At 57.2% G+C, this 12,662-nt stretch overlaps 2 protein-coding genes across 2 annotated transcripts in view; both read right to left on the bottom strand.

Moving 5' to 3' along the window:
• The window catches only part of LOC134810622 (DNA mismatch repair protein MutL-like), a 30,651-nt gene extending 24,755 nt beyond the window's left edge, over positions 1-5,896 (bottom strand). Inside the window, exons 1-4 of the mRNA XM_063815930.1 lie at positions 5,817-5,896; positions 4,744-4,855; positions 3,680-3,902; positions 3,405-3,467 (exon numbers count right to left, since the gene is read on the bottom strand). Coding sequence (XP_063672000.1) covers positions 3,405-3,467; positions 3,680-3,902; positions 4,744-4,855; positions 5,817-5,896 — 478 coding nt within the window. The remainder of the gene's footprint in view (positions 1-3,404; positions 3,468-3,679; positions 3,903-4,743; positions 4,856-5,816) is intronic.
• Positions 5,897-6,033: 137 nt separating this feature from the next.
• Positions 6,034-12,605, bottom strand: LOC134810437 (uroplakin-3b-like). Its single transcript, XM_063814378.1, has 4 exons — positions 9,158-12,605; positions 8,843-8,992; positions 8,013-8,238; positions 6,034-6,809 (listed from the first exon to the last, which is right to left on the bottom strand). Exons 1-4 carry the CDS (start codon positions 9,240-9,242, stop codon positions 6,371-6,373), a joined length of 900 nt encoding a protein of 299 aa, XP_063670448.1. The 5' UTR covers positions 9,243-12,605; the 3' UTR covers positions 6,034-6,370.
• Between the last annotated feature and the right edge of the window lie 57 nt (positions 12,606-12,662).

The raw sequence follows: 12,662 nt of genomic DNA on the forward strand, positions 1-12,662 counted from the left end.
TTTGCCATGGTGCCCAGGCTGGTCTCAAACTCCTGAGCTCAAGTGATCCACTTGCCTCAGCCACCCAAAGTGCTGGGATTACAGGTGTGAGCCACCATGCCCAGTCTTGTCTTTCAAAAATATTAACGATGTATTAATGTTCTTGTGAAACACACCTGCCGTTGAGATGACATCCCCAGCACCCCTTTTCCTGGGGCCTTGCCGTAAAGCAAACTGTGGTGGTGCACTCACTTGCAAAGCACAGAAGACCCCAATTTTTGCATTCACGCCCAGGCCACATCAGAAACTGGGCATGGCCTCTTCCCTCTGCCTTATCTCCCAATTCCTGCGGCCACCTCCTGCATATTTCTGGAATCCAACTCTTCCTCTCCAATCCTCTTTGTCTGCCCTGGTTCAGATCTGGTTCTTCCCAGCCCACAATCCCTGCTACCACCCCTTGGCCACCATGGGTGCCACTGCAGAACAGGACCGTATACACCCCTGGTCTCTCTGAGTAGCTCTCTCTCCTCCTCTCTCCTTCTTCCCTCTTTTTAAAAAAAACTTTTTAGAGATGGGGTCTTGCTGTGTTGCCCAGGCTGGTCTTGAACTCTTAGGCTCAAGAGATCCTCCAGCCTCGGCCTCCTTCTTCCATTTGCCCTTCAAAATTCAGCTCAAGGCCAGGCATGGTGGCTGTCACCTGTAACCCCAGCACTTTGGGAGGCTGAGGTGGGAGGATCTGTTGAACTCAGGAATTTAAGACCAGCCTGGCCAACATGGTGAAATCCTGTCTCTACTAAAAATACAAAAAAATTAGCCAGGCATGATGGCAGGCACCTGTAATCCCAGCTACTTGGGAGGCTCAGGCAGGAGAATCACTTGAACCTGGGAGGTGGAGGTTGCAGTGAGCCAAGATCATGCCACTGCACTCCAGCCTGGGCAACAGAGCAAGATTCCATATCAAAAGAAAAGAAAAGAAAAGAAAAGAAAAGAAAAGAAAAGAAAAGAAAAAAAGTCAGCTCAGAAATAACCCCAGGGACCAGGCGTGGTGGCTCATACCTGTAATCCCAGCACTTTGGGAGGCCAAGGCAGATGGATCACCTGAGGTCAGGAGTTCGAGACCAGCCTGGCTAACATGGTGAAATTTCATCTCTACTAAAAATACAAAAATTAGCTGGGTGTAGTGGCAGGCGCCTGTAATCCCAGCTACTCCAGAGGCTGAGGCAGTAGAATTGCTTGAACCCAGGAGGCAGAGGTTGCAGTGACCTGAGATCGCACTGTTGCACTCCAGCCTGGGCAACAAGAGCAAAACTCGGTCTCAAAAAAAAAAAAAGAAAAAGAAAAGAAAGAAAGAACCCCTAGGAAGCCCCCTTGGCTCTCAGTGGGGGCCAGTAGCCTCCCCTGGGCTCCTGGACTATGATTCAGTCTTTACACCCTAGGTTCCAAGATCTGTTTAGAGGGTGTTTCCAAAGTCAAGTTCCAGGCGGCTCCTGAGGGTGACGGCAGCTCCTCAGTGGGCTCAGAGAGGCTGTGCAGAAGGGAGGGGCAGCTGCAGGCTCGCATGGGAAGTCCCTGGCGCTGCGCCTGGCATCAGCACGGATTGTGACAGTAAGAACAAACACAGAAGGGCCCCAGGACATGCAAAAGCCTGTGGCCAACATGGCGAAACCCCATCTCTATTGAAAGTACAAAAATTAGCTGGGTGTGGTGGCAGGCACCTGTGATCCCAGCGACTCAGGAGACCAAGGCTCGAGAATCACTTTAACCTGGGAAGTGGAGGTTGCGGTGAGCAGAGATCGCGCCACAGCACTCCAGCCTGGGCAACAGAGTGAGACTCCACGTTAAAAAAAAAAAAAAAAAAAAGCCGTGGCAATCCTGCTCCTAGCTGGTCCTTGAACCCTGGGAGGATTAATTCATCTTTTCACACAGCAAACACCAACGGCCCCCTCCTTCTCCCTGTCATACCCCTCCGGGGCCGGGCCCCTAGCCAACTGTCTTGGGTCTGGATAGGACAGCGTGAGACAGTCTCTGCTGAAGGGTCACTGACAGGGAGGTGGTCTTTTAACTCTGTCTTTTTTTTTTTTTTTTTTTTTGAGTTGGAGTCTCGCTCTGTCGTCCAAGCTGGAGTGCAGTGGCACGATCTCGGCTCACTGCAACCTCCGTTTCCCAGGTTCAAGTGATTCTCCTGCCTCAGCCTGCCAAGTAGCTGGGATTACAGGCACCCACCACCACACCAGGCTAATTTTTGTATTTTTAGCAGAGACAGGGTTTCACCATGTTGGCCAGGCTGCTCTCAAACCCCTGACCTCAAGTGATCCGCCTGCCCTGGCCTCCCAAAGTTGGGATTACAGGCATGAGACACCAAGCCCGTCTGTTAACTCTCTCTCAGTTCCAGGCAGAGGGACCTGGGCTCCACCGTGGTGGGGTTTTTTTGTTTGTTTGTGTGTTTTGTTTTGTTTTGGAGACAGAGTCTTGCTCTGTCACCCAAACTGGAGGGCAGTGGCAAGATCTCGGCTCACTGCAACCTCCACCTTCTGGGTTCAAGTGATTCTCCTGCTTCAGCCTCCCGAGTAGCTGGGATTACAGGCCCCCACCACCATGCCCTGCTAATTTTTGTATTTTTGGTAGAGACAGGGTTTTGCCACATTGGCCAGGCTGGTCTCTAACTCCTGACCTTAAGTGATCTGCCCACCTCAGCCTCCCAAAGTCCTGGGATTACAGGTGTGAGCCACTGCACCTGGCCTGTTCGTTCAAGACAGGGTCTCACTCTATTGTCCAGGCTGGAGTGCGGTGGCATGATCACGGCTCACTGCAGCCTTAAACTCCTGGGCTCAGGTGATCCTCCTGCCTCAGCCTCCCAAGTAGCTGGGACTAGAGGTGCACACCACCACCCCTGGCTAATCTCTTTTTTCATTTTTAGTAGAGACAGAGTCTCACTATGTTGTTGCCCCAGCTGGTCTGGAACTCTAGGGGTCAAGTAATCCTTCTGCCTGAGCCTCTCAAAGTGCTAGGATTCCGGGTGTGAGCCATGCAATAGTGTAACTTAAAGGGGCTGGCTCCCCTGGCCAGACGTCACCTGGGACACCAAGGAATTTGACTGAATCTGTTTCTGTCTATACCTGAAGGGGTTCTGGTGGCTGGTGGGGGTGCAGGCAGCATGGAGGAGAAGCCTCCAGAGATAAGGGGCTCAAGGGCTTGCTTGGGAGGGAGCACTACCTAAACCACATACCTGGCCCTGAAACGCATGTGTGGATTTTCCAGGAGATGGGGGCACCTCAAAGTACAAGCCGGGACAGCAATCAAGGGACAGGCTCGGGGTAACCCCATGGGGCAGAAGCTGAGCAGGGCCCTGGGCTCCCGGTATAAATTTCCTGTCCCAGCAGGGGCACCATTCAGGCCAGGGTGGGCTCCAGACCGCATTTACTCACCTCCAAAGAGGGCTGCAGACCAAGGGTCACCACCGGGCTCCCTCCGCTGGCAGGGCCTGCATGCCGGGAGCCGTGGTCACATTAGAAGGTCCAGGAGCACAGCCCAAGGGGGCGTGTGCAGCGGCCGTGGACAGAGTGCAGCGGGCAAGTCACTGAGCCTCAGTTTCTCCATCTAGAAAATCGCTGCGGCTGTGCGGACTGCATGGCACGCAGTGGGCTCTCAGGCGTGATTGCTCATCACTCTGGCTTGGCGGAGGGAGGCCTAGAGTCCTGACCTTCACCGACCCCGCCAACGTGGCATCTGCTACCGCCTCGGAGGCAGAAGGGGCAGCGAATAGGAGCGCACATGGGCACTGGCCGTGAGGCGGCCTGGCTGCGGCTCACCGGCAACCCCCGAGTGGCGACGACGGGAACCACCGGCCTTGTGCACAGATGGACGCTTGAGGTTTTGCACAGAGGGTCCTTCCAGGTGATGGAGGCTCCTGGGTCCTGGAGAGCCTACTGGGGTGACAGTCTAAGGGCCTGACAGACCCCCGACAGCAACAGGTCACATCTGGACACGTGGTCGTCTCAGGTCTAGAGAAGGCAGCTCCCCAAGGTCAGGACCGGCTATGCCTGAAGCCCCAAGTCTAACACTGTATGTGGCATACAGCAGATGCTTAATAAATGCTTGAGGGGGTGGATAAGGGCTAGAGCCATCCATATGCGCAAGAGGGTTGGAGGTGGTGGCCAGAATTGGTAGTCAGATGACCATGGAGAGTCCCACTCTCAGAAAGGTGCTGTGCCCAGGGGCAGTAGAGACGCCTCTGAATCCTCACCCCGCCCAGCCACTGATATGTGGGATGGGGGACGGAGGGTGGCTCAGGTCTCATAGGCCCCAGGATGGGCCCAGCTCCCTGCATCAGGCAAAGCACAGTCCTCTGCAGGCCTCCTCCCAGGGTCTGGAAGCTTGCGGTCAGGGCGGCCTGTCCACACAGTCTCCAGCCTCCCTCGCAGGAGGTCAGGTGAGACAGAGGTGGGGATGGAGGTGGGGACTGGCCAGCCTGCCCATGGCCCTCCCCTAAACGCTCCTGAGTGCAACTTACAGATGCTTGGAGAGGGAGAGAAACCAGAAAGGCAGAGGAGAGGCAGGGGGGCTGGTGCTGGGATTCCAGGCAGGGTACGGGGTGTGCTCGTGGAGGGGGAAAGGCAAGGAGCCCTGAGGGGGCCTGTGGGTGCAGGAGCTGGGACAAAGCACCATGCACTCACTCCCGGCACCCCATCTCCCCCAGCCCCATGCAAAGAGGCCAGGCTAGGGGCTGAGGCTGGGGAGGGGGTCCAGGCCAGGCTCGCAGCCCACCGGCAGTGTGGCGGCCTCGCTGGGTGGGATGTGGTGGGTCATGTAGCGCTTGCCCATGAAGGAGCCGATCCGCAGCTGCTCCGGGGCCTCCTCCGGCCACCACAGGCTGGAGCTGGGCGGGGAGAGGAGGAGGAAGAGACATATGTCCCTGCCACATGGGGCACGTGCTGGGTCAAGGCCTGCTCTCCTCCCTCCCAGCTCCCTCATGTGCAGTCTCTCTCTTCTTTTTTCTTTTTTTTTTTTTGAGATGGAGTCTGGCTCTGTCACCCAGGCTGGAGTGTGGTGGTGTGATCTAAGCTCACTGCAACCTCCGCCACCCAGGTTCAAACGATTCTCCTGCCTCAGCCTCCCGAGTAGCTGGGATTACAGATGCCTGCCACCACACCCGGACAATTTTTGCATTTTTGGTGGAGATGGGGTTTCACCATGTTGCTCAGGCTGGTCTTGAACTTTTGGCCTCCAGTGATCCTCCCACCTCGGCCTCCCAAAGTGCTAGGATTACAGGCATGTGCCACTGCACCTGGCCTCACCTGCAGTCTCTGATCCCTCCTTCCTCCCTTCTAGAACCAATTGGAGGACCACCTCTCCAGGTGGCCACCCTGACTACCCTGGCGTCAGCTTACTAAACCACCAGAGGATCCACAGACAGCAGGTGAGGCCCGGGAGGAGAAGGGCCTTGGCTGAGGACACACTGAAAAGACAGGGCCCGAGTGAGGCGGGACCTCCCGAACCTGTCCTCAGAGGGGCTGCTGGCCCCATCACTGACCCCTGAGGTGCGAGATACTCAGGGTGGGAGTTCCCTGCACAGGCCCTGGGAGGGGCGCTGCCCAGCTCGAAACCACGGGGCTCGGCAAGGTGGCTCACGCCTGTAATCCTAATACTTTGGGAGGCCGAGACGGGAGGATCGCTTGAGCCCAGCAGTTCCAGACCAGCCTGGGCAACATAGCAAGTCCCTGTCTCTACCAAAAATAAAATAAACCCCATGGCATGCCTGGACGGCTTCCAGACACTGGGACCAATTCAACAGAGGGGTTCTGGGTGGGAGAGGGGCCCGAGGGGGTGTCCCCACTCACAAGCGCATGGTAGAGGCTGCCAAGAAGGCCAAGAGTAGGAGGCCGGCCAGAGAAGAGAGGATGGAGGTAATGACGATCATGCTGCCACTTCACCGCCCTGGCCAGGTGTCGATGGATCCGGGGGTCTTCCCTGCACACACACCAGCTGCTCAGAGGGGCTGCCCCTCGACCCCAAGGCTGGCTGTCATCTCCTCCCTCGCTCCCTCCCCACCCACGCTGGCCTAGCTTCAAGGCCTGGCTGTCTCATATCCCCAGGCGCCCCCCTGATCCCACCCCCCGTCCCTCTTCCTCGGGACGGCACAGCATCTGTTCTCTGCCAGCCTGGACCACAGCCTCCGCCCTGCTCCTACCTTCTAGGCTGCTCCCACCCACGTGCTCATCCACTGCCCTGCTCCCTGGAGCCCAGCAGTCAAGGCCTTCAGATGACAAGACTTCCACCCCACACCCCCTGACCTCTGAAGCCGTCTCCCAGGAGACCCCCACCCCCGACACCTGGGCCGTGGCACTCGAAACTTCTGGGCCTGGTACATTCACGCTTGCCCCTTGGGGTCTGCTCAGAACTCAAGCTGGCTGCCTCCCCAGCCAGCCCCGACCCTGACCCTGACCTCCTCCACACCCTCTTCCTCCCTCCCAGCAGGGGCTGACACAGGCTGACTCCCTACAGGAGGGGGGAGGCTGTCTGTGCCCACAATGTGGCAAACGCTTGCGGATGGGCCAAGATGGTGCCCCTGCCGAGGGGGCTGGCTGGGTGCCCCACTCCCCCAGCATGAGGTTCTGTTGGGGGCTGGGCCCGACTTGGACATGGCCTCCAGGCCCCCAGCCCTCTGGGAGCAGGGGTGTGGCCAGCTCAGCAGAGGTGGCCCAGAGAGATCGTGAGTCCACTGGGGGCAGCGCCCCTCCTGCCCAGCGCTACCTTGGTGGAGAGTGATGGGGTCTGACCACTTGGTCTCAGCCCTGGGTGAGCCCCTGGTGTCCATCAGGAGGAACTTCACCCTGGGGATGGGAGGTGGTGGGGGAGGAGGGGAGAGCTTCAGAGGCCGGGACCACCCTGGGCAGGGCCAAGCCCCAGGCAGCTCCTCTGGGGCCCTCCCATGGATGTGGAGTGGGGGTGCCTGTCAAGAGCAGCAGCCCATGGCCTGGCCCTGCTCTGAGAATCCCCTGAGATGTCTCCAGCCACTTGGCCTGTGCCACCACCCCTCATCCCCCCGAGCAATTGCTCTCCAGACACCAGACCTGGGCCGGGGATGCTGGTTTAGGGGCCCTGGTTCCTAAATGTCACAAGCCAAAAGAGCAGGTGAAGGTGGCTTAGCAGGGCACATGGGGCAGGGGTCACAGGCCTCCCAGAGGGGCAGCAGTAGCCAGGGGGCAGGGGGCTCAATCACCAGCAGCCTGAGGACCCAGGGCACCAGGAGCCCCGCAGAGGGGCTTGGTTTGTGTCTTTGCAGGGCTGGGAGCTCTGCAAGGCCTGGGAAGCGGGGAAGGACCTGGCAGGTTGGCATTGAAAAGAGTGGCTGCGGGGGATGGGGCGGGACATGGAGCTGGAAGGCTGAGCCAGGGTGATGCAGCGGGGAGGGCAGAGGGTGGACCTGGAGAGTGGGTGAGAGGGCAGAAGGGGGCTGGGCGGAGCGGGGTGCTGTTCCAGCCTCACCACGCCCTGCCTTCCCGGCTTCCCCTGGGCCTGGTCTTCCTGAGGTCACCCCGCCTCCTCCTGTGTCCGGACAGTCCTGACCTGGACACACTGCCTGCTTCCCCATCCCGGCTCCACCCCGATGTTGGCAGGCCACTTGACCTCCTGTGCCTCAGTTTCCTCATCTGTAAGAGCGGGTGGGAGCCACCTCTCCTGCTCCCTGCCTAATACCGACGAGACTGGGTCTGAACTCGGCCCCCGAGTTTCCTGCCAGATCTGCCCGTGGTGGGGGACAGGGGCCTAGACTTTGGGGAAGCTGCCCCCTCCCACCTTGACTAAGATCCCACCTCCCCAAGGTGCCCACCCGCTCCTCCTGGGCCTTGCCCGGCCCCAGCGGGGGTGAGCACTGTTGCTGACTCTACAGTGGAAGGAGCCCGGGCTTGCAAAGGGGAGGACCGGGGCCGGGGGACTCCTCCCTGGAAAAATGCTAGAGAGAGCATCCCTGGTCCCAGCAATGCCTCCGCCCCAAGCACAGCCCCAGTCCCAGGGCTCCGGTGGGGACCACCCACCGATAGGGTCCAGGGCCAGGGAGGGGCGCGTTGCAGAAGGGCTGCTGGTGGCAGCCGTGGTCATGGCCCACCTGCAGCACGGGGGCGCCTCCGCTGCCCGCCATGGGGTTGTCACAGGGCAGCTGGTCCAGAGACAGGGGCAGCGTCATGTAGTGGCCATCGGTCAGCAGCTGTGGGGAGGCCGGAATGTCAGCCAGTGTCTCCGGGTTCTGGAAGCCCCTGGAGGCTGCAGGATGAGAGAACAGATGGAGGTGGGAGGGGAGAAAGCAGCTTTGTCCTTATGAGTGGGGGTTCTGTGTTCGCCCAGTCTCCAGCCCTGACCCCCCATGCCACCTCCTCCCTCAGGGCCCCCAGAGATAGTCCAGACCCAGTCGACTTTGTTACCCCTGAAGGGGAGCTTCCCTCTGGCCTTTTGTCCCCACCCAGAGCCAGGAGTGGGGAGCAGCGGGCAGTCCCAACCTGCCCAGCCCCAGCCCCAACCCCATCGCAGTGCACCAGCCCTGCCCCACAGGAGGCCACATCCTCCCAGGTCGCAGCCTCGGTTCCCTGTCCAAAGGAAGAACTACTTGGATTCAGAGAAAGGGTTGCAGAGCCCTTGACAGCTGACAAACCCACCACTTGCACTACTCCCGGGATTTGGTGTTCACTACGTGTGTATTTTTCAATACACATATTATCCCTTTAGATAAAGCCCAATTCATCCACACCTACTCTCCCAAAGGCCCCCACAGGGGCTCAATCATTGAAGGCGCTTGCTGGTGAGGGGCTCCTAGGGCCCACCACTCTCCTCAGCCGTCACCCTCACCCAGGCCCCACAGCAGTCCCCGCACCATTGCTGAAGGCCACCACGAGCCAGACGGTATCACTGGCGCTGGCAAGCCCATCGAAGACACAGCGCGGCTGCTCCAGGGAGAAGGTGGTGGCTGTGACCTTCCCTTCCAGGTCCCAAGCTGTTATCTGTGGTGTGTAGGGCACCAGCTCTGTGGCCACGGGGGACAAAAGGTGAGCCACGGAGACGGGCGTGGGGGTCCCTGGGGCTGCCTCTCCCAATCAGAGGGGGGCGGGCGCCCAGGGTCCAATCACTCCAGCAGGGCCCCCAGCCCCTTGGGTCTGGCTGGACGCGTCCATCCGGGACCCCCACTCACCCAGGCTCAGGCTGGGCCGGAGACAGTTCAACGCCAGGAGGAGCATCTGCAGCCCTAGGTGAGGCTGCCCCCAGGGTAGCCCCATGACAGCCGCCAGCACCCGGGAGGCTCAGGGGCTGGTCTGGCTGCTTCGGGCTGCACCCCACCCCCAACAGCTTGGCCCTGGAGAAGCTGGTTAATCAGGCTGCCCCAGGGGCTGGAAAGACCTGCAAATGTAAGTGCACCCCACCCCATTCCTCCCAGGCCAGCCCACAGCAGGGAGGAGCTGGGGGAACTCTGGTGGGAGGCAGGCCAGTATCCAGCCCCACTGCCAGGGCCAAGGGAGACAGGCCACTGGAACCCCAGATGCCAGCCAAGCCATCCCGGAGCCTGGATTGGGGCCCCTCCCAGTCTCTCCGCCCTGGGGAGGAGGGTCTGGCTTTTGGAAACAGGCTCAGGACCACATGCCTGAGATTCCTGTGCCCCAGGTGCCAGGAGCCTCCCTCTGCCTTCTGTCCCCACCCAGAGTCAGGAGTGGGGAGTAGCAGGCAGCCCCAACCTGCCCAGCCCCATCCCCATCACAGCACGCTGGCCCTGCCCCCCACGAGGCCACATCCTCCCAGTTCGCAGCCTCGGTTCCCTGTCCACAGGAAGAACAACTTGGATTCAGAGAAAGGGCTGCAGAGCCCTTGACAGCTGACAAGCCCGCCACTTAAACACTACTCCCGGGATTTGGCGCTCACTATGTGTGTATTTTTCAAGACATAACTCACATACCTTCACAACCTTCACAGCTCAGTGGCTTAAATATATATATGTCACCCAGGGAGGTCAGTTCACAGCTAACTGGAGCCTCAAACTCCCAGGTTCGGTTAATCCTCCCACCTCAGCCTTCCCAGTAGCTGGAACCACAGGCACACAACACCATGCTCCGGCTAATTTTTAAAATTTATTTAATTAATTTTTTTTTAAGATGGAGTCTCCTTTGTCGTCCAGGCTGGAGTGCAGTGGCGTGATCTGGGCTCACTGCAACCTCTGCCTCCTGGGTTCAAGCGATTCTCCTGCCTCAGCCTCCCAAGTAGCTGGGATTACAGGCACATGCCCCATGCCCAGCTAATTTTTGTATTTTTAGTAGGGACGGGGTTTCACGACGTTGGCTTGGCTGGTCTCAAATTCCTGATCTCAAGTGATCCACCCGCCTTGGCCTCCCAAAGTGCTGGGATTACAGGCGTGTGCCACCGTGCCTGGCACCCCCGCCAATTTTTTGTTGTTGTTTTTTTTTGAAACGGAGTTTTCACTCTTGTTGCCCAGGCTGGAGTACAATGGCTCGATCTTGGCTCACTGCAACCTCCACCTCCTGGGTTCAAGTGATTCTCCTGCCTCAGCCTCCTGAGTAGCTGGGATTACAGGCATGTGCCACCACACCTGTCTAATTTTGTATGTTTAGTAGAGACAGGGTTTCTCCATGTTGGTGAGGCTGGTCTTGAACTCCTGACCTCAGGTGATCCACCCACCTCAGCCTCCCAAAGCGCTGGGATTGCAGGTGTGAGCCACTGCGCCCAGCTGGCCAATTTTTAAAAATGTATTTTTTATAGAAACAGGATCTTGCTATGTTGCCCAGGCTGATCTCTAACTCCTGGGAGGATCAAGCAAATCTCCTGCCTTGGCCTCCTAAAGTATTGGGGTTACAGGCGTGAGCCACCGTGCCTGGCTATTTTTTTTTTTTTTTTTTTTTTGAGACATGGAGTCTCACCCTGTCACCCAGGCTGGAGTGCAATGGCGTGATCTCTGCTCACTGCAATCTCCACCTCCTGGGTTCAAGCAATTCTTCTGCCTCAGCCTCCCTAGTAGCTGGGACTACAGGCACCCACCACCATGCCCAGCTAATTTTTGTATTTTTAGTACAGATGAGGTTTCACCATCTTGGCCAGGCTGGTCTCGAACGCCTGACCTCGCGATCTACCTGCCTCGGCCTCCCAAAGTGCTGGGATTACAGGCATGAGCCACTGCACCCAGCTGCTAATTTTTAAAAATATAGTTTTTGAGGCTGGGTGTAGTGACTTATGGCGGTAATCCCAGCACTTTGGGAGGCCGAGGTGGGCAGGTCACTTGAGGTCATGAGTTCGAGACCAGCCTGGCGAACATGGTGAAACCCCGTCTCGACTAAAATTACAAAAATTAGCCGGGTGTGGTGGAACGTGCTTGTAATCCCAAGTACTCGGGAGGCTGAGGCAGGAGAATGACTTGAACCCGGGAGGCGGAGGTTGCAGTGAGCTGAGATCGCACCACCGCACTACAGCGTGGATGACAGAGTGAGACTCTGTCTCAAAAAAATATAATAAAAATATATTTTTTGTAGAGACAGGGTCTCACTGTGTTGCCCAGCCTGGTCTTGAACTCCTGGCTCAAGGGATCCTCCTGCCTCAGCCTCCCAAAGTGCCCAGATTACAGGCATGAGCCACAGCACCCAACAGCTTTTAGTATATCAACAAGGTTGTGCAACCATCACCAATTCCAGAACCTTCTTACTTCCCCAAAACGAAACACTACACCCATTAAATGGTAACTCTCCATTCTCCCCTGTCCCCAGTAACGACTAAGCTACTTCTTGTTTCCATGGTTTTGCCCGTAATGGACATTTCATAGGATGCAGTCACACAACATGTGACCTTTTGTGTCTGGCTTTTGTTACTTTTTCAAGGTTCCTCCTCGACTGTGATTGCTTCATTCCTTTTCACAGTTGAGTAATATTCCATCCTGTGAACGTATCACACTTTCATTCATCGGTGGATGCAGAATTTGGTTTTTTCCACTGTGGGGCTACTGTAAATAATGCTGCCATGAGCATCTGTGCGCAGGCTTCTGTGGGCACATTTTCAATTCTCTTGAGAATGTACCTAGGAGTGGAACTGTGGTCATATGCTAATGCTGCTTTTTGAGGTTCTGTTTGCCAAAGTGGCTGCATTTTACATTCCCAGTAGCAGTGGATGAGGGTCTCATTTCTCGACATCCTCTCCAACACTGCTTTTTGTTTTAGTATAGCCATCGTAATGGGTGTAGTGTGGCATCTCATGGTTTTGTTTTAATATATATTTTTTGAGACGGAGTCTTGCTCTGTCGCCAGGCTGGAGTACAGTGGTGTGATCTTGGCTCACTGCAACCTCTGCCTTCCGGGTTCAAGCAATTCTCCTGCCTCAGCCTCCCAAGTTAGCTGGAATTGTAGGTGCACACCACCACGCCCAGCTAATTTTCGTATTTTTAGTAGAGGGGGTTTCACCACGTTGGCCAGGCTGGTCTCGAACTCCTGACCTCAGGTGATCCACCCACCTCGGCCTCACAAAGTGCTGGGATTACAGGCATAAGCCACTCCACCCGGCCTATTGCTGAGTTCTATGGGTTCTTTATATATTCTGGATACTAGATCCTTATCAGGTATGCAATTTGAAAATATTTTCTCCTATCCTCATCCTCAGAATCCTTTCAAGGAGAAGCACCCAAGGCACCCCTGGTACTGGCCTGGGGGGCA

Source organism: Pan troglodytes, chromosome 6 (genome assembly GCF_028858775.2).
Source record: "Pan troglodytes isolate AG18354 chromosome 6, NHGRI_mPanTro3-v2.0_pri, whole genome shotgun sequence".
Lineage (NCBI taxonomy): Eukaryota > Metazoa > Chordata > Mammalia > Primates > Hominidae > Pan > Pan troglodytes.